Consider the following 21,908-nt stretch of genomic DNA (forward strand, 5'->3'; position numbering starts at 1 on the left):
AAGAAAATGAAGGAAAAGTGGAGATATACCCAATGTGAGCATCTGTTAGTTTAAGTATTTTAATTAGCTTTTAATTAATACCTTTGTATGATAATATTTTGTATCTGGAAAAGGTATTGCATTGTGAATATTGTGTACATTTACGTTTAAAAATGAAACAATAGATTGACCACAAGGCAACTTTCATGATTAATTTATTTCTAATCTCAACCATTCTACTTAAAGCTTTTTGGGATGAATCTAGTTTGAGTGTCAATATCGTATAAATTATGCTGTCTAGAATACAGACATAATCATTTAAGTTCATGTTTTTCTTGAGGTTTTCATAGTGCTTCTAAGCCCTGTGGCATGTTTGATTTGCTGCTGCAAGACAGTATGGGAGTTCTTCACTTTTATGAGATGGGTTTCCCGACTCCTATTATTTACAGTTGACAGTAATATCTCGTGAGGTCAGACATGTTTTTCTAGTCAGCACCCAGTCCTGGATCTTGGCATGGTATACTGAAGCAAGTGATTCCATATATCTGGCTACTACCTTGAGATTATTACTCTCTCCAAAGATGGATCCTAAGGCTTCTTTGTATTCTTTTTTTTTTTTAATAGATAAAAGAATTAAAGTAGAGAACTGGGAAGCTTCTAATTGCTTCTCTGTGGCATATTTTTAACCAAAAACCTGTTTTTTTCAAAGTCAATAGATTTTTAGGTGTTTTCAGCACAAATGTTTCACCACTGTATAGGCTGTGTTTTCTAGTGTTTATTGACATTTTGATGATTGTGTAATTATCTATTGTTGACAATATTATAGAACTAGTATATTGGGCCCTGCGCAATGATCAATTGGCTAATCCTCCCCTCCCAAGTGTTAGGATCCCATATTAGGACCCGGTTCATGTCCTAGCTGCTATACTTCCCTTCATGCTCTGGTAGAAGATGGTTCAAAGCCTTGGTCCCCTGCAGCCACGTGGGAGACCCAGAAGAAGTTGCTGGCTTTGGATCAGCTCAGCTCTGGCCATTGTGGTCACCTGGGGAGTGAACCAGTGGATGAAAGATCTTTCTTTGTCTCTTCTCTGTGTAAATCAGCCTTTCAATAAAGATAAATGTTAAAAAAAAAAAAAAACCTAGTATACTGTATCCCCATAAAATGTAAAGCATGTGAATTTTGCTTGTAATTTGAAATGATTCACAGATGCTTGAGGCCTATTTTTACCTATTGATAGCTTCATTGGAAGACTAATCACATGTCATGCAATTTCATTTAAAGCATGATTTAGTGCTTTTCAGTTATATTCCCAGAGCTTTGTAGCTGTCACAGTGTATTGCTGAACATTTTTGTCATCCTCGAAGAACTCATACTCATAGACAATTCACACGCCATTGTTCCCAAAATCCTCTCCTCCCATCGCCATGAGCATGCACTAACTTACTTCCTATCTATATGATCTTACCCATTCTAGACCATTTCATACACATGTGGTCATATATGTTTTTAAGAAATTATTTTTCTGTTACAATAATAATTGATGCATGTTATGGCATGTGTTAGTACTTTGCTTCTTCTTATGACTGATACCCTGTTTTATCTATACATGTATAGTTTAATGGATCTTTAAATTGTTTCCCTCATTTGATTCTTATTAATAATGCTTTCACAAGTTTTTAAGACAGTTATGTATTTGAATGTTAGAACACTCCCACTCATTTATTCATTCCCCACATTTCATCAATAGTTATTAGGGTTGGACCAGGCTGAAACTCTTAGCTCTGCGTTGCATATAGAATAGAATTTGAGTCTTGTGGTCATGCTATTTTTCATTATTTGAAAACCACTGAGTTTTTTTGATTCTTTTTTTTTTTAGTTTATTCTCTTCAAAACACTTTCTTCTGACTATATTCTTCAATGACTCATAGATCATACAGTAGCATCATTTTGTTCAATAAGGTTCTTGATTTTCTTTTTCATTTCTTCAGCAACAGTTGTTTAGTAGATATTATTTAACTTCATGGCATTGTTAATATTTTTTTCTTTGTTTTTGTTTTGTGGCTTTTCATTTAAGGGGTTGTACAGTAACTGAAATAGAGACTTATCATATTCAAATGTGATACAATGCGGTATCCATCTCTACTTGAAGACAAAGATGGACTCCCAATGAAACTGTTAACTGTATCTTGACACTAGGATGCTGGACTCTTTGCCATTGTAGTGAAGGACATATGACTGTTTATGAAGAACTATACTATAGTAATGATGTAGGGGAACTCAGTGGAGGGGGGCAACTTCGGGAAGGGATAAGGGAAATTCCAAGGCCTATGGAACTATATCATGATAATAATAAAACCAAAAAGTAACAACAAAGGAAAAGCACCTTCACACAGTTTTTGTTTCCTCCAAGCATATTAGTTTTTCAATTTCTCCATGTTTTGACCAATATTGTTGATTGGTTTTGTTTTTACTGTAGCCATCCTAGTATGTGTGCAGTATTATCTTGCGATTTTCATGTAGATTTATCTGGTGATTAATGCTGTTGAGTGTCTTTTCATGTGCTTGTTGACCACTTACATGTTGTCTTTGTGGAAGTGCCTCATAACTTTTGCCTGTTTAAAAATTATCCCTTATTGTTGAAATAGTCTACTTCAAGTGGCTAATTAGATACATTTTCTTTCGTTCTGTTAATTATCTTTTATCACTTTCTTGATGATATCCTTTGTAGCACAGAAGTTTAATTTTCATGAAGTTTGACTTTTTTTCTTGCATTGTGTGTGTTTCTAGGAAAGATAGCTCAGGGGTTTTACGACTTATTCCTTCATTTCCTGAGATCTTTATAGTGCTAGCTTTGCCTTTATGGTAAAATCCATTTTTAGTTAAATATTGTACGAATGTGAGCAAAGAATCAGCTTTTTTTGTGGCATGTATTTCCGGTTACCTTGATACATTTGTTGAAAAGACAAATTTCGAATTGTTTTGACATCTCCTCAGGTATATTTTTAAATCTTTCAGCATATTCATGAACTGAGTTTAATGTAGCTAGTGACAAGTTAGGATACCAAAAAAAAAAAAGGCGAAGCTACATTTTTTTAATGAAGTTTTACTTATTTTCATTTTACTTGAAAGATAAAAATAAAGAAATCTGTCTATGATTCCTTACTATATGCCTGCAACATCCACGATTTGGCCAGAGTTAAAGCTAGAAGTGCAGACCTCTGTATGGTTCTCCTATGTGGTTGGCAGAGACTCAGGCACTTGAGCCATTATATGCTCTCCCCAAGGGTGCCCGTTAGCAGCAAGTTGGCTCTGAAGCAGAGATCTGGGACTTGAACAAGTAGTCTGTCAATCTGGGGAGCAGGTGTCCTTAAGTGGTAAATTTAACACTATGCTAAATGCTTGTGTCTCACCTAGTGTTTTGAGACCCTGTTAGATCCCTTGTTATCATTCTGTATTACTTGTGTTTTAGTTACTCCTGAACTCGGTGACCTAAACCAGAAAACTGTAGGTCATGAATTTAAGAGACTGAGCTCTGATGTTCTGGCTTGGGGCTCTTATTAAATTAGTCAAGATATCAGTTTTGGCAAGAATCAGATCAAGATACAAGATATTGTTAAGGGTGCAGGATCATCTGTATCTAAGTTGGTCCACTCACATGACTATAACAGGAAATTTGAGTTCCTCAGCACATGGATTTCCTGTGAGGGTGCCTTTAGAGTGTTCCCTAAGTGTGGCAGTTAATTTTCCTTAGGACATAGCCGAGTAAAGAGGAAGCTGAAGCACTGTAGTAATTTATTGGCCATTACTCATATTCTCTTCCCTGCCTTACTGGTTTAATTGAGTCGCTAAATCCAGCTCAAGTGTGGGAAGACTAGGTATCTGTTTTAGAAAGAATTGTCAAAGAATATCTAAACACACGTTACACTGCAATATATTCTTGTCAGTGTTATTCTAAAGCCTAATTTCAAGTGGCTGATGTTTTATTTTCATATTAGGTGCCCAATTATTAGCTAATAAAAGGAAATGATCTTAAAAACAATTTGTTTTTTCTTTTTTTAAAGCACTTATCTTTGATAATTCTTAGTTTTAGATTCATAAAAAAGTAGGATATGTATATCAGAAATATAGTCTCAACAAATGTGACAGAAATAACATTTCTAAAGTGATGTTTTCTAAATTCCCTCAGTTGTTTATCTACTTTCTAAGAAACTTGAAAGTAGTTGTATCTGAAGCTGTGTTTGAATACTTTCCACTTGGTAGCTAGGAATTTTGATACTGTAAGAAACAACTTAAAGTTAATCATCTCCTCTGTGGCAAAATCATAGGCACCCATTTCAGTATTTTCCTTTGTAATTTTGATTCTTCTTGCAAACTTTTTTGTTTGTTTGTTTGTTTGTTTTTTTAGGTAATGATTTTGCAAGATTTTGGAACTGGTTTCTAGTGGGACCCTGAAGGAGGATGAACACAGAAGAGCTGGAGTTACTTAGTGACTCCAAATACAGAAACTATGTAGCTGCAATTGACAAAGCACTAAAAAATTTTGAATACTCTAGTGAATGGGCAGATTTGATATCAGCACTTGGAAAACTTAACAAGGTATGTTTGTCTTACTTAATAAAAGAAAAATCAGGAGTCCATTTTTATGTTGAATGAATTTCTCTGAATCCTGGAGTTAAGAGCCTAGAAATACAGTTAAACCTCATTATTTTTGGTAGTACAATTTGAACTCAGAAGTTGCATACCTACCTAGTCAGTCATACTGTTACAGTTTTAGAAGATCCAAAGAAAAATGTATGGAGCATGTAATCTTTACATATGAAAGCACAGTACTATAAATCAAATATACTAATTGTGAGACTAGTCTGTATAATTGAACATCAGTTATGGTTCTGGAGTTCCTACCATCAAAAAGAAAACTTCAAGTGGAAAGAAGTAACTGCCCTATCTTTCCCAAAGCCTGCCTGGCACAAGGGAACATCTTATTTCCAGGAAAGTCTTTACAATTTTTGTTCTTTGTACAATAGCGGCTCTATATAAGAGTGAGTACAAATAGTCATTTAAGCCTTGGTGCTTAGCTTTGAGTGATTTTGCTTTAACTGTGTTTAATTTTTTTCTGCTATAATTGTAAAGTGTCTTTTAAGGCTTTTTTTTTCTCTATAATTGAAGACTTTTTGACATGGCTGACTTACCTACAACAATTTTAGAATCATCACCGATAAACTTTTAACTAGCTTTTGACCAAAAAATAAAATAAAATAAAGCTTTTGACTAGCTTTTTTTCTCTACTATTATTGAAATTTTCTCACTTCATCCATAGTTTTAATGACTTTTTGTTTTTAGCTGAATAGAATATTTCTGGATATTCAAGGGGCTAGATGGGAAAGCAGTGTTTTTCCAAATTCTATCTTAGTATGGATTAGCTTCTCGGCAAACAATTATTGGAACAAAAATTTGTCTTAAAATACCATACCAAAGACACTAATTTTTAACTTGCAAACACCTTACTACCATCAAAAGCTTAACTTTTCAATGTGTCAGTGATTTATGTGAAAAGTGGTTGCACAAGCATGTGTTTCAGATGTTCACTTCAAACATTTAAGATTAAGATGCTGGACTCAATGCTGGGTATGTGCTTGCAATGAAGCAATCTCAACTGAACTTAAACTGTGGTTATGCAGCAAGGTGGAGGAATCCACCATGGGGGGAGGGTTGTTGGGGGGGATTCCAAGCACCTATAATAAAACTGTATCACATAATACAATGTTATTAACAATAAAAAATGTTAAAAAAAGATTTGAGGTTTAAATAGTTCTTGTTATCTTAACAGTTAAAGACAGTTTTATCAGACGTGTGAGTTTGCTTAAAGATAGATACTTTCTGCTTCTGAAGACTACTGAGGGTCTGTTCCTGATCATTTAGCCAAGTGTTTTCAAAGCCCATTCATTAAATTCTGGAAGTTGGTTACCTAATTAATTGCATAGACAGGTTTAAAACAATTTTTTTAAAAATTAAACAGTATTCATGAAATCAGATGTCAGTCTCTCTAGGTAACAAAACAGAATATTCAAGTTGTTAATAAAACTTCTGTAAGGCCATTATGGAAAGAAGGCAAGAATTGTGTGTATATTTGTGTATGTTGAATACGGCTTAACTATATATTTAAATATAAATTTTAAAAAGGGTGAGATCCAATGGTGACCTTTTTGCTATACTGCTAAGAGTGGTCCTTTTGTAGAGTTCTCTTCAGTTTTTTTTTCTTTTGTAAAGTAAGCAATTTTTTGTGCATTTGTTTCAATATGTTGCAGCATATTATACATATTCTCAGTTTCCATTTTATAACATTGTAGTAAAGTCTTACTACAATGTTGTCTTTATGTTCATACTGATGGACTAAGTTTAGAGATCTATCACCAAAAATTAATCACCTTTAGGTGGTTTTCAAGATAGAATCTTCTTAAATCTTTTCCTGTTATCTCTAAACAAGTATTATAATTGAATAAAGCAAAATTTGTTTTGTTCAGATGGAAAATTAAATGTAAAAACAATGGGCAGTTATGTGATTTATTTTTTTAAATTATTTGATAACCCGGCATTGTGGGCTAGCAGCTAAAGTCCTCACCTTATACACTCCAGGCTCCCATATAGGTACCAGTTCTAATCCCGGCAGCCCTGCTTCCCATCCAGCTCCCTGCTTGTGGCCTGGGAAACCAGTCAAGGACGGCCTAAAGCCTTGGGACCCTGCACCTGTGTGGGATACCAGGAAGAAGTTCCTGGATCCTGGCTTCGGACCGGCATAGCATCGGCCATTGCGCTCACTTGGGGAGTGAATCATCGGACATAAGATCTTGCTCTCTCTCTCTCCCCCTGTCTGTATATCTGCCTTTTCAATAAACATAAATAAGCCCAAGAAAAATGATTTGAAATGAAGTGAGAGTGATCTTCTGGTGGTTCACTCCCCAGATGCCTACAAAATGGGCAGTAGACCAGGCTAAAGCCAGGAACCAGGAGCTCAGTCTAGTTTCACACATGGGTAGCTGGGTCACTATTGTCACTTGCTGCTTCATAGGGGAGCTGTAGTCAGGAGCCAAATCTGGCACTCAGCCACTGGTATGGGCTATATGTGTCCCAAGTCTCTATTCCTCAATGAAATAAATACTTACCCTGGAATTTCTTATATGTGTTAGAGTTACTTGCTGTAGTATTTGAGAGCTAGAATATTAACTTTTTCCCTCATTCTAGAAAATATCTATAATATTAGATTTTCTTTATTTGTTTCAAACAAGGCCAACTCAAGATTTTCCAGCTGTTGTCTTTTACATTAGATATTAAAGATTTTGAAAAGCTTTGCTCTTCTGAATGAATTTGTTTTGGAAATTACTTTTCATTTAAACTGTTTGTTAACATGTAATGCATTCATTGTGCAAATTAGTACTTTTAGATTTTTTTGTTTTAATTGCCAACATATTATGCCAGAAGATATAACCGAGAAAAACAAATGCCCACACTGAATTTTCACACTGTTACTGCGTTGTCTAAAAAAATGGAAAAGGGGGGTAATATTTTTGCTTTTCTCAAATTTCTTAAAATTTTTTTTAAGGTTTTACAGAATAATGCAAAATACCAGGTAGTACCTAAAAAGTTGACCATCGGCAAACGGCTAGCTCAATGTCTACATCCAGCATTGCCCGGTGGAGTTCATCGGAAGGCACTTGAAACTTACGAAATTATATTCAAAATCATTGGACCTAAGAGACTTGCCAAAGACCTTTTTTTATATAGGTAAGAATAATTTTACAATTTATACCTAACACAAATAAAATATATTTCTAACATGTTTAGTGTTTCCTGCACTTAGAACTAATAATTTGAGTACACTTATATTTAGATTTCAGACATATTTCTTTTCTATATATGTAATTCACAAATTTTGAAACTGCAACTTTTTTATATGCTTAGCTATTATGAAAAATTTTCATTTAGAATTGTTCAGACAGCAATATATCCTGTCCTTTTAAAACTGAAAACTAGTCCTGTGGAAAAAAAATAAGATACCTTCATTTGTTAGAAGCATTCAATACTGTTAGCATTTCTCCACTTCTGTTGCCCACTGTGTTTACACATTTTCCCTGTTGAGTTACTCTTTCTTATCCTCCATTACCTTTTCCTCCTGAAGTCTCATTTAATTCTGTACTTTCGTCATATCTTTACTTTGTATCTTCCCTTGAGCAAGCTTGTCTATACCCACAGTTTATCTTTTTTAAAATGCTTTTACTTTGTATATTTTGGTATATAGCTTGATGTTATAGTGAAATGCTGCTATACTGAAGCAACTCTACCGCCTCACATACTTTTTGGTGACAATAAGGTAAAACACACTAATTCAGTAAAAAACCTAATATGTTACCATAATATTATACATTATGGTCTTCATATTGTACATGATATTTGCAGAATTTTTCACTATATATATCTTAAAACTTATATCCTTTGACGTGCTTTTCCCTGTTTATTCCTGCTCCTAGTAACTACTGTTTTATCTGTTTATTTTTTGGAATTTATTTTATTCTGAAAGTACTCTGATTTGAGGTGGTGGTTAAAGTTCTATCTTGCTTCTGATCTGGCTTCCTGTTAATGTGATCCTTCCAGGATGGAATATAATGATGGTTCAAGTGCTAGAGCCTCTGACACCTTATGGGAAGCCTGGTTGGGGTTCCTGGCTCCCAGCTTCAGCCTAACCCATTCCTGGCTGTTGAGAGTCTTTGGGAAGAGTACCAGTAGATGGAAGGCCTTTGTCTTTCTATCTGTCCGTCTCTGTTGGTGTCACTCTGCCAATTTAAAGATTATTGTAGGGCAACAAAGTTTCGAAATCTATCCATAGGTTTCTTACAATATGTACTTTTCATTTGCTTTTGGAATATCCCTTGTCCTGTACTCAAGCAACTAAAATACTTGCACATACATGTTGTTATTGAAATAAGCTTTAGGAGATCAGTGGATCAGGAGTGTTTTCCTGTTTTCTTTGATTGCTGACTTTTCAGTACCCAACTTAGTACCTGACAGATAGGAGCCCTTTAGTAAACAATTGCTGAACAATTAAAGAAATACTATTTGTTGTATTTCAATTCCTTGATATTTTCAAGGATTATTGAAGAGAAATGAGCATGGATATCTGAAACATTGTGTACTACTTCAATTTGGTAAAGAGGTATTTTTAATAATAGTGAATAATAGTGCATTCCAAAGAGCAGAGCTAAATGTTACCTGAGCATTTCTGAATCAGTATCGCATGTAATTCCCTAAGAATTGCTGCTATGCTATGTTCTTTCTCAAACCAATTATTTTCTTACATAACTCAAATATACTAATTCTTATGTCTTGACAGAGATTGCATACAGTTAAAGTGTCTATTTTTATCAGTATGTTTTATAAAAATAATTCTAAATACCACTTCTAAATGTGGCTGATATTACTATTTACACAGATACCCACAGTTTTCCTACTAGGCATACTTGCAGCTTTGGATCTTGCACTTTCCAGCTGGTTCTGTAGTTTAGCCTGATAGGACATGCCCCCATTCCCAGCACTTGCCAGCAGATGCTACAGCAAAGCCTGAGCAGCCTGAATTTACTCTGGTTCATACATGCACCATTGGGTATGGTTGCTGAGCCCAGCCGACCTCTCCTCTTAATCCAGCTCGCATGTAAGCCAACAAGTTCTGTAGCCCTTCCGAGCCTGGTCTGCCCCTGGTCCCAGTTTTCATGCTCACCAGTGGGAACCACAACCCAGCCAGGGCATCTCTTAGCTCCCCAGTGAGGCCTTCTCCCAGCCACAGATCTTGTATGTGCCAGTGATTGTTCTGACTCAGCCTTGCATATCCCATCCCACATCTTGATCTTTGCCATCAGATGCTGCAGCCTTGCTGGTAGGTGCTGCAGCCTAGCCTTGCCCAGTCTGCCCCCATCAGTGGTTTTTATGCAAACCAGTAGGTGTGATAGTTTAACCCAGCATGGCCCACACTCCATTCTGACTCCTGCACATGTTTGTTTGGTTAAGGTTTGGCCCAGCCCTGCCCAGTTGGCTCTCCTTTACTTTCCCTCCCAAACCAACCCACACGCTTGCAGACAAGTTGGAGCTGCCTTGCTATGCCTGACAAACACACATGCCTGATTCACATGTTCACCAATGAGAGCTATAGCCCACCAGGGGAGTTCCCAAAGTTACCCCACCAGGCCCACTCCCAGACCCAAATTCCATGTGTGCCAATGGATGCGAGACCCTTACCTGACATAGCCTGCTCACTCTGTCTTGGCCTTTGTGTATGCTGGTGGATGTTGTGGCCTAGCCCACCCCACAACAAATCTTGGATGTGCCTATGGGACTAGTTCTGCCTGTTCCCAACCCCAGTACCCATTGAGTGTCAGGGATTTCCGTGGTCATGCCTAACAACCCGTCAGTACGCCCAGTTCTTTAGCATGCCAGTGGATATTGCAATTCTACAGGGTTGAACCCACATACCCGCCACAGAATCTGCCCCAGTATTGGTTCTCACCTACTGCTTAGTGTCATAGCCCAGCCTAAGTTACCAGACCCATTTGACACACAGTGGTGGATACTATTATTTAACCCTGCCAGGTAGGCCCCCAGCCCTAAGTTTAGTATGTGCCAGTGGGTGGTGATCCATGGTGGTTGATACTAATTAAGCCAGCTCAGGTCTCCCTTGTGGACTAGTGCAGTCTGACTCAGAAAGGCCCTCTAGCTTCCCTCCTCCAAAGTGCTCAGTCTGAGCCCCCTTGCTAACCTGCAAGTACTGCAGCGTTGTCACTGGAAGTCCCCCAGAAATCATTCCTCACCTACAACATACTCTCTCAGCGGTCCTCCCTCCCACACATCCTTGTTGTCCCTTCTCTGACCAGTCCACAGTCCCTGCACCTGAGAGCACTTGGGTTTCCCTGGCTGGTCTTCCCAAGCTTCGTCTGGTGGGGTGGTATGCTGGCCTAGAGCTCTGGCCACCCACCAGGAACCCAGGCTCATAGATGAGTCCCTAGACCCAATCCTCTGGCGTGTGTGGTGGCCTGGGAACTTACCCCTCCACCAACCCCAAACCCAAGCATGTTCATAGTTCCCTTAGCCTGGTCCACCAGCACACCATGCCAGCATGCTAACCTAGGGCTCTCCTTACTTCCCCCTGCCAACCTCACATGGAATCAAGCATGTGCAGAAACCCCCAGGCTCACTCCACCTGCCTGGATGTGGGCCAACAGGTGCCTGCACAAGCAGAAGCCAGGTGATTGCGCAGTGGAGCATATTGATATTCTGTACTCTTTTCAACAGTGCTTTTAAAACTGAAGTTTGTATTTTTTGTATTTTATATTAAGTAATAGTTCCTGTGGACAACAAACACTTAGGCTTTTTTTAAAATAATTTTTTAAATTACATTTTTAACAATCTTTACATAGTTAATTAGGCTAAAAACATTCAAGGGCTATAGGAAAGTGGGTAAGACTATTATTTCCATATTGCTTCCTTCATTTTTATATGGGATATTAAGGGAGAAGGCCCACCCAATTTCCCACCCTCCCCAGCTCCCACATGTAGGGCATGCTCTGTGGTTCTTGCTCAAGTAGTTTTGATATTTCAACAGTTATGAATCGCTGCCAATCTTGCCACTCCAAGCACGATGAGGTCTTTGAAGAATCCACTGATTGACGTAGTCCATCATAGAGTCTCTGTTTGCCCCGTATTTCACTGCCAACATATAGCTGAGATGGTTGATTGACCTGTTCTGTCTTCTGTCTTTTCTTGGTTAGGGTTCTGAGTCCAGTATTTTGATTGGGGATATCTCCAAAGAAACTTTGTCTGAGGTGTTCTCAAACTAGGTTCTTGTATGTACTAGTAACTACAGGGCCCAGCACAGTCCATTGCCCCGAAGAGCTGGTGGTTACAATTGCTGGGTTGGTTGTTTCCAGCCCCAACTTCCACTGGAACCAGTGGGTGTTGCAGTCCAGCCTGGTTCTGCTCAGCACATACTTGGCCCTCACATAAAGCAGTGGGAGCTGCAGCCTGGTTGGAGCGACCCACAATAACTCACACCAGGCCCGCCACCCTACCCTGGTTTGCCAGTATGTGTAGCAGTAGTCCAGTCTCTCCCACACTCCATTCTGCTCTTGTACATGTCGATGAGTATTAAAGCTTCATTCCATCTAAACAGCTCAACTATCCAGCCCACACAGATGCTGTTGGGTGTCTGTCTAGCCACCCCGGCCCCTGTCCTAGTTTTCATGCCCTCGCATGGAAGTGGTAACCCAAGAAGGAGGAGCCCATTATTTCCCTCCCAGGTCTTTCCCTCTCCTGGATTATGCACAACCCAGGTAGTTCTGTGGTTTGACTTGACAAAACGAGCCCCCAGTGCCAGCTTTCTGCCAGCTGATGCTGTGGCTAAGCCCAAACAACCCTCACCCACTCTAATTTTGTTTGCACCAATAGGAATAATCAGCCCAGCCTGGCTTTTCCCTGATCTGGTACACATGAGGCGCACAAGTGTTGTAGCCCTGCTTAGTCTGGTCTGTCCCCCAACCTAACTCATGCTCTCCAGTGGGAGTAGTTGTACAGCAGGGGAACCACCGCTCCCCCCTTCCCCCCCGCCGTATTCCCTCTGCTGGCTCAGCCCCTTCCCTTCCTTGTTCTCACGTGTGCTGGTTGGGCGCTGCAGTCAAATCTGGTATAGACAACCTCAGCTTGGCATTCCGTATTGTGCACTAGTTTTGGTTGCCACCGAACCCGGCTCGACCCACACTCTGCTCTGGTGCTTGGATTTGCCAGTGGATGACGTGGACAGATTCAGCCTGGTCTGCCCCTGACCCATGCCAAATCTATGCCAATGGGACACTTTCCATGGCCTGTTCTGGCTGTTTCCTATCATGTTTCTTGCGCTTTCCTGCCAGATCTGTGTCCTGCCAGAGGAGTTGCCCCAGCTCCTCCATCAGAACCTCTCCCAAGGCCAGATTTTGTGCATACCAGTGGGTCCATGAGCCAGCCCTACTCAGTCCACCTCCTGTCATAGCAGGAACTGTGGCTTTTCCTGACTGGCCTTCAACCCAAACTGTTCCTTGCTGTTGGATGTTTCAGTCCAGCCATGGCCCATCCATGCCCACATCTGGCTCACACATGTCTCAGTAGGGGTTTGAGACCTTGCCTAGTCCATCTCACATCTACCCTGGTCCTCCAGGACACCAGAGGGTGTTGGAGTCTGGCCCGGCTCAGTGCATCCAATCCCAGTCCACATTTGTGCCAAGGGAGATTACAACTGTTTCCCATTCAGAATGCAGCCCCCATTCCAGCCCACGTACCCCGCGGTGGTATCCTCCACCCAGCTAGGGTTGTCCCTTTAGCTCCCCAACCGGACCTGTTCCCAAGCGTAGATCACATGCATGGCAGTGATTGCTCTGACTCAGCTTGGCTCAGCCCCTCACCTGTCCTGACCTCTGCCTTAGATACTGTGGCTTAGCGCTCCTGGCTGATGCAGACCAGTAGGTGCAAGAGCCTAGCTCAGCATGACCTGTGCTCTATGCTGGTTTCTAGTTTCGCTTGTGGGCTAAGGTTTGCTGAGTCCTGCCCTGTCCATCCTGTTCCATTGCCAATAGACACATTAGCCAGCTGTTGGAGCTACTTTGCCCAACTTGTCCAACCCCCAGGTCTGGACCACAGGTTCACCAGCGGAAGCTATGACTCACCAAGGGAGTTTCCCAAGTTCCTCCACTTAATCCACTCCCAGACCCAGTTCTCATACACGCCATTGGGTTTAGGCCAGTGCCCGGCGCAGTCTGGCCTTCCAATTGGCCTTATATGAGCTGGTGAATGTTGCAGCCCGGCCTACCCCACACCCTATTCAGGATGCACATTTGGGTGCTGCTGCCCTGACCAGTCCGGACTGTTGGGGGTTCCTTTACCTGTGATTGATGGCAGGCTCCTTGGTCACACCTAGCTTCGTGCATCACCACCCCAACTCTTGGGCTAACCAATGGGGCTAGAATTTCCACAGGGTTTGGCCCACACATCCCTCAGAGAATCTACCCCCAGTTATGGTTCTTGAGTGCTAGTTAATGTAATGGCCCTGCTTAATGTGACCCTTCTCCTGATCCATCCTCATGTCAGGTAACAGGATATGATTCTGCTGGGCAAGCCCCAAGGCACAGCTTTTGCATGGACTGGGATTTGGTGGTCAGCATTGTTCAGTGATTACAAGTTCTTCAGAGGAAAAGTTACTGTCATTGGGAATCTTTAGGATTGCTTCACGTCCTAGCAGCACAGTGGCTTCAACCTGGAGATACCTAAGCAGTGATTCAAAGAACCAGAACCCTAGAGGTCCAGGCCATGCGGCCATAGGCAGAGCCTGGCGCCAAATGACACCCTGGCCACGCGGGGAATACTCACCATGTGCACGTGGTGGCAGGCATCTGGTATCCAGGCATGAGATGCCCCATCCTGAGACCCACCAGCAGCCAGGAGGCTGCTGGACGTTTAACCTACCAGGCCAAGGGTGGCGGCTGGACCCTGGACCTGCCTGGTCACGGAGACCTCCCCGCTTGGTGTACTCTCCCCAAAGGGAGCAGCCTCCGGAGCTCAGGCAGGTCCGGGGACAGCTCAAGATGTGCACATGGTGGCTGGAGTCGGGGATCCAGGCATGAGATGTGCCGTCCTGAGACTTATATGCTTTTAAAGATCCATATTCTACTACAGGTTGTAGTAATGCATCTTTCTTCAAGCCTTTTTTGTTTTTAAGGTTTATTTATTTGAAAGGTATATCTTCCACCCGCTGGTTCATTCCCCACATAGCCTCAGCTGATAGGGACAGCCTGGGCTGAAGCCTTATGCCAGAACCTTCATCCGGGTTTTCACATGGATGGCATGGGCCCATACACTTAAGACATCTTTGACTACTTTTTCCATGCCATTAGCAGGGGTTTTAGATTGGAAATTGAGCAACTGGGACAAGATTGGGCTCCCATATGATTAAAGTGCAGCTTGCATACCTTAATATTTAAAAGTGTTGTAAAATAAGTTTTGATAATAGATATGTGGACCTTAGGGTAGGGGGAGATTTACAGCAGTCAGCATTTTAGTGGCAGTTGAAGCCAAAGAAGGTTTGAGATTAGTTAACCAGGCACACTGATAATGGGAAGGAAAATGACACATTTTTATGAGAATTTATGACTTACAATAGTATTACAAGACAGCTGTGTGGTAGTAGCCTATAAAAATGAACAGCAATAATCAGAAATAGAAAATGTGTTGGAAGACACAGCCAACTGGGAACCTAAAGGAGAGGAAAGTTTTTATTGGCTGTTGTCAATAAATAGCAAATATTATAGATACATAAAATACAGTAAGGGTTGGACTATTTGTAGGTTATCAAACCTTAGGAACCACAATGAAACCATTTTCAGTACATAGGGTGTGAATTTCATGCAGCCCATAAAAACAGTAAATTGGTGTGTAACCTTTTGTGAAATTAGGAAGCTAGACCAGATGTGATTTTTGGTAATGTTGTGTCAGGTTATTTTTGTATGAATAGTGATTTTCTTAAAACATCAAAATAAGCATTTGTTATCAAAAAGGGAAATGTGTATATGAGAGAGAAAGAATGAGAATATGATAATGAGAATGAATTTTCTCCCGGTGGTTGACAAAACATAGCAGCTTCAAGCTAGAAAGTATTTAAAGTTTTGGTTGTTTGGTTGTTACTCTTTTTGTTTTGTAATGATGCAAGTGTATTTTGGTATTTTTATGTTGAAGAGCAAGGGAATTAAAGGAAGAAATTACAGGAAAAAGAAAGGATAAAGGATGAAGCAGGCTGTGGGCCCTGGGGCCAATGAAAGAAGGTAACTCAGAGAACTTAGGAGCACAAACTGTAAATAGGTGTGTAAAGTAACCTATGGGTAATGCACATCCGACCATAAAGGAAAATAAGTCAAGTTGTACCTAAAATTGAAATCAAAAATAGAAATTTGAAGGAGTTCTTGTTCAGTGGTTTCTATTTGCTCTGTCTCCTGGGAATAGGAGAGATTCTTAATTCATTTATAGAGCACTTGTTAAATGCATGATGTAATACTAGGAACTCAGGACATACAAATTAGAAGATATTCATGACCTCTTGGTTTCTGATAAATAGAATTTTTGAAGAAGACAAACATTAATTAAGGCAAATGTTGTAGTAAGTATGTGGTACTATGGAAACAGAGCACCCTAACCAGGTCTAATTAGAGGATCATCTCAGGGAGGGGACTTGGGCTGGGACTATAAAGTTCATAGATTTAGATACAGGAGATATAAGACAAGGAGTTGGAATTACATCTGTCAGAACAGCGTATACAAAACATGGACACTAAAAATGGACAAGGAAGATTCAAAAACTAACTGGAAAGAGTTCTTCAGTTTGGAGCAGGAGGTACAAGAATGAAATTGCTGGATGTATGTGGGCTGCAGAGTGTAAGCTGAATTTTGAGAGGTTTCAAAAACCAAATTGGCAACAAACAAATGAAAAGTTTTCATGGGAACAACTATTTCAGAACACTGCTAAAGCAGAACCTGTTAAAGGTGTGATGTTCAGGATATGATGATGCTCCTTGTAGGTAAATATTTGGTGGAGCCAGAGAGAATTTATTATATTCAAAAGATATTTGGGGAGTGACTTGATTTGGTGATTGAAGGTTAAAGTTTTGTTTTAAGACAAGGATCATGCCTAGATTTATACGTTTTGGTCATCCAGATTGGCTGTTTTGAAGAAAGTAATAGATCAAAGAATAGGTTTGCAGGGAAAGGGAGATTCTCTTTTGGAATTGTAAATTCGGAGAACTCCATGAAGCACTGGATTTATGATTATGAAACTCAGGTGAAAATACCAGATTAATGGATGTAGACATTATCAGCAAATGGTTATCAATTTATTTCCTTTTGAAAATCTTCATAATGTATATATAAATATATCTGCATAGAAATTAATGTTTTATAGTTATTCTGTCCTCCCTTTGAATTTTTTAAATAGTTCTGGATTATTTCCTCTTCTTGCAAATGCTGCCATGTCTGTGAAACCAACCTTACTCAGTTTGTATGAAATGTATTACTTGCCATTGGGGAAAACCCTGAAGCCTGGTCTACAAGGATTGCTAACTGGTATTCTTCCTGGGTTAGAAGAAGGATCAGAGTATTATGAGAGGTAAGATGGTGTTTCATACAGCCTCATAATTGAAATCATGGATTAGTCATCATTAGATCACAAGAATGTTTTGCATCACAAAAAATGAGTGATCCTAGACATTTCAGTGTATCACCTGAAGATGCTCTTATCAATAAGAAAAATTAATAATAATTGTATTAATAATAAAGTGTATGTGGTCAGTATGTCAGCCTATCATATTTGTTTCCAGGGCAGAGCATATGACTACAGCATAGATGCTTTCATTCATTTTTAAGAGAGCAATAATTTATCTTTTTAATGAGGTCTCATTTCCCTTCTTCCCCACACTGTTTTGTGCCTCAGAACCAACTCGTTGTTGGAGAAAGTTGCTGCTGCAGTGGACCAGTCAGCCTTCTACAGTGCCCTTTGGGGGAGTCTGCTCACAAGTCCTGCTGTGCGCTTACCTGGAATCACATATGTTCTTGCTCATTTGAATAGGAAGCTCTCTATGGAAGACCAACTTTACATAATTGGCAGTGATATTGAACTAATGGTAAGTCTGAAACCCTAGTGGTTCATTCTTTAAAATATTATTGAGAGCCAACAGCTATTTCAGGCAGCCACTGAGTTTTGTACCATGAATAAAGTTTCTCAGAGCTTGAATTTTTCATCAAGGAAAACAAAAGGCCAAAACTTTCAGTAGTGTTTTTCAAAGCTTAATGTTTTTTACAAAAAGCATGCTTGTGAGTCTTATCTTTTAATGTATAGATAAATCGAAATAGAAAATTACAGTGTTAGACATAGCAAGTAAAGAGTAGAACACGTCAGATTCTCTTGATTTGGGATTTGGATCCCTTCTACAATGTAATAGATTTTATGTGTTGCAGTTTTTGTTTTATGTTGATTGTGTTTTATTATTGCCATCTTGTTGTTAAGACCAAACCACTCTTAGCCATAGCCATGTTCGTTAAATATCAAACCATTTTTGGTCATAGCTTTTTTAATAAGAGAAGTTTTAGACAGTGATAATAACTAAATTCTGTGTGGAATTTGTGTGAAAGGATGGATTACTAAAGCAAGATGGATTACTAAAAAATCACGATTATTTATTTTTTTATTTCAGTGGATCTTTTCTCTGAAATGACTAAGGAAGAAAAGCAAACTCTCAAGGATAATCAAGTTTTTTTTTAAGATTTATTTATTTATCATTACAATGTCAGATATACAGAGAGGAGGAGAGACAGAGAGGAACATCTTCCATCCGATGATTCACTCCCCAAGTGACTGCAACGGCCGATGCTATGCCGGTCCAAAGCCAGGATCCAGGAACTTCTTCTGGGTCTCCCACATGGGTGCAGGATCCCAAAGCACTGGGCCGTCCTCCACTGCTTTCCCAGGCCACAAGCAGGGAGCTAGATGGGAAGTGGAGCTTCTGGGTTTAGAACCGGCACCCATATGGGATCCTGGTGCATTCAAGGCGAGGACTTTAGCCGCTAGGGCACACTGCCGGACCAGGATCATCAAGTTTTTAAGAAAAAATTTTGGCTGACAATTCTTTCCTCTTTCTCTGTATGATAATATGACTGATATTTAATGTACATTTTTGGTATGTTAATTAAAGCATAATTCCACATAAAATCAAGTAACTCTGTATGTACAGTAGTGTGAAATTTGACAAGCACATTAAGTCAGGTTCCAGTGACTACAATTAACTTGGAGAACATGTGAGTCACTCCCTAAAGTTCTCTGTGGTCTATGTAGTCAGGCCCCTTCCTTACACTCCCAGAATCTTGCACTCACTCACCTGTTTTCAGTTTGTAGTTTTGCCTTTTTTGAAGTGTTACATAAATGTACTAGCACTGTATATGATGTTTAAGTCTGGTTTCATTTGTCATGTGTCATTATGTCTTATTGCTATCTAATACATATTGTATCAATACATTATTACTTCATTCACTAGTTAATGCAAATTTGAGCTATTACCTGGTTTGAAAATTAGGCTTACAGCTGCTATAAAGTTGGACATACATATGTTTGTGTAGACATTTATTCTCATTTCTTGAGGAGAATATATGCTTAATAATAGGATGCCTGGGTCACTTGGTAAATATGCTTAACTTTTTTTATAGTAATTGTTTTGATATATACTTCTCATGCCATAAAACTTACTTTAATTTGTGCAATTCAGTATTTTTTAATAGATCTCACAAGATTCTACAATTATCATGAGTGTCTTAATTCCATAACATTTTCATCATTTTCCCCGTCTGTCCCCACCAGTAAAAACCAAGTATCTATTACCACACTACATTTTCCTGTCACTCCTGTCCTTGGCAACTACTAATCCTTATGATTCTGTGGATTTGCTTTATCTCAATATTTCATGTAAATGCAATCATACAGAATATGGTTAATGGTTTGTCTCATTTACCATCGTATCTTCAATGTTGTAGTATATGACAATACATTTCTTATTGGCAAATATTCCATAACATGTAAAACACACTTGCTATTTCCATTCATTAGTTTGTGGATACTTGGATTTCTTATTTTTAGTCATAGAAATCTGTTCATTGTGAATAATGCATTATTGTACAGTTTTTGTGTAGGCATGGGTTTTCTTTTCTTTGGTGCATACCACAGTTTGGTAACTCTGAGTTTTTAAAAGAATTGACAAACCATTACCTAAAGTGACTGCACTAATTTTCCTTTCCACATCCTTTTCAGTTCTTCTAACTGTCTTAATATACCCATTCTGCTAATGGAGAAGTATTATTTTTTAGTGGTTGTGTTGTTGACATCTCATCGTTAGTTATTGCCTATATATATATTGACAAATAGGTGTTCAAATCTTTTCCCATTTTAAAAATTGGTTTATTTGTCTTTCTGTTGCTGACTTATTTGAGTTTTCTGTATGTTCTGAATTTTTTTTTTTTGTTTGAAAATATATTTATTTGTAAGCCAGAGAGCAATACGGAAAGGGGGAGATAAAGATCTTCCATCTGCTGGTTCACTCCCCAAATGGTTACAGTGGTTGGAGCCAGCAACCCAGAACTCTGACTATGCCTCCTACTTGGGGAGCAGGGGCCTAAGCACTCGGGTCAGTTACCACCGCTTTCCCTGGGTTATTAACAGAAACTGGATTAAAAACTGAGCTGTTGGGACTTGAGTTGATACCCCCAGTACAGGATGCCAGGAGCATCACAGGTGACAGTTTCCTTTGTCACAATGACAGTTTCTGTTTGTTTTTTTTTTTTTTTTTGGATATTAAGCCCATATAATAATTACAATTTGAAAATATTTTCCCATTCTATGAATTGACTGATCACTTTGTCAAATAGTGTCATTTTAAAAAATTAGTTTTTATCAAGTCCAATTCCAGTTTTTACTTTTGTTGCCCATGTTTTTGACATCATAGGTCTAAGAAGCCATTATATAATCCAAGATCCAGGGTCTTTTCTCTGTTTTTTTCTGTGTCTTTACATTTATATGTAAATGCCAGCTTTTTGCCACATTACTGTACTTTTAAATGCAAATTTGGATATCAACTGTTGCATTTATTTTTAATGACTAATGAAAATTTTAAACCACTGTTTTAAATCTCTTTAAAAATGAAATACTTGGGAAAACATATCACAAAGGACTAAAGAGGTGCTATAAGAAAATATTAACAGGGCTGGTATTGTGTGTTAGTGGAGTAATGCTGCATTTGGGGTTCTTGGATCCTTTTATATCTGGGTGCTGGTCTGGTTCCCAGCTGCTCAGCTTCCAAATCAACGTCTTGCTAATGTATTCTGGACGTCGGGGTGTTGACTTCTATGTGGGTTCCTGCTACTCACATAGAAGACTGTGGTAAGGTTATGGGCTCCTGGCTCTGGGACCAACATTTGGAGAGTGAATCAGTAGATGAAAGATCCTTCTTTGTTCATCTATCTGTGTCTGTCTCTCTGTGACCTGAATATAAAGTAGATGAAAACAAAGGAAACATCTAATTAAGTTTAGCCAGTAGAAATTGATTTAAACAGATAACCTAAAGGAAATAAAACTAATTCAAATGAGAAGAAATATTTGGCATTTTTTATAATATAACAAATAAAAGTTTAAATATTTTAAACCAATTTTCAAAGATCAGATTAGCAGAAATAAAAGCATAGAACATGCGGAGAAACAAATTGTCAGATTTAAAAGTATAGAACCTTAATAGGAGCATAACATTATTTGCCCAAACCACAAGACCTAGCAATTCTACCTTGAGGTTAATGTTAGGTATAACTTGTACATCACATAGGTGTCTTGCATTACTCTTGACAATAGCTACAGAAACTCTGTGAATGTGCATAAGATAAACAAAAATACAAGTGTTAGCATGTGTATTTTTGTGTGAGTTCACAGAAAATATATTGTGGTAATAATTGTTGTCTTCAAAGGGAAAATTGTCTTCAAAGGTAGAGATGAAAGGATAATTTCACTGTACGTTCTGTACTGTTCAAGTTTAAGCAGTCATAATATGTGAGGGCACCACTGAAAGTTCACAGAAAATGGTATTAAAACCTCAGCTGTAGTCAACGGCCTAGGTTGCTCTAGTTGACTATTTAGGATTTTGTTTTTGTTTTTTTAAAAAAACGCAAGGAAGGCAGGGACACTGGGCTCCAGGCAGGGGGATGGCTTGAGGTGGGAGAAGGGGTCTGTATATTATTCAAGGAAGGGGGTCTGGGGATGGACTGGATAGGAACAGCTGAGGTCAGGCAAGGCTGT

At 39.1% G+C, this 21,908-nt stretch overlaps 1 protein-coding gene across 1 annotated transcript in view; it reads left to right on the top strand.

Moving 5' to 3' along the window:
* Positions 1-21,908, top strand: part of DOP1A (DOP1 leucine zipper like protein A) — a 103,620-nt gene that overhangs the window by 15,248 nt on the left and 66,464 nt on the right. The window contains exons 2-5 of the mRNA XM_040983684.1: positions 4,386-4,576; positions 7,578-7,759; positions 17,022-17,192; positions 17,517-17,706. Coding sequence (XP_040839618.1) covers positions 4,439-4,576; positions 7,578-7,759; positions 17,022-17,192; positions 17,517-17,706 — 681 coding nt within the window. The 5' untranslated portion in view covers positions 4,386-4,438. The remainder of the gene's footprint in view (positions 1-4,385; positions 4,577-7,577; positions 7,760-17,021; positions 17,193-17,516; positions 17,707-21,908) is intronic.

Source organism: Ochotona curzoniae, unplaced genomic scaffold (assembly GCF_017591425.1).
Source record: "Ochotona curzoniae isolate NIBS_2020 unplaced genomic scaffold, NIBS_Ocur_1.0 contig_3819, whole genome shotgun sequence".
NCBI lineage: Eukaryota > Metazoa > Chordata > Mammalia > Lagomorpha > Ochotonidae > Ochotona > Ochotona curzoniae.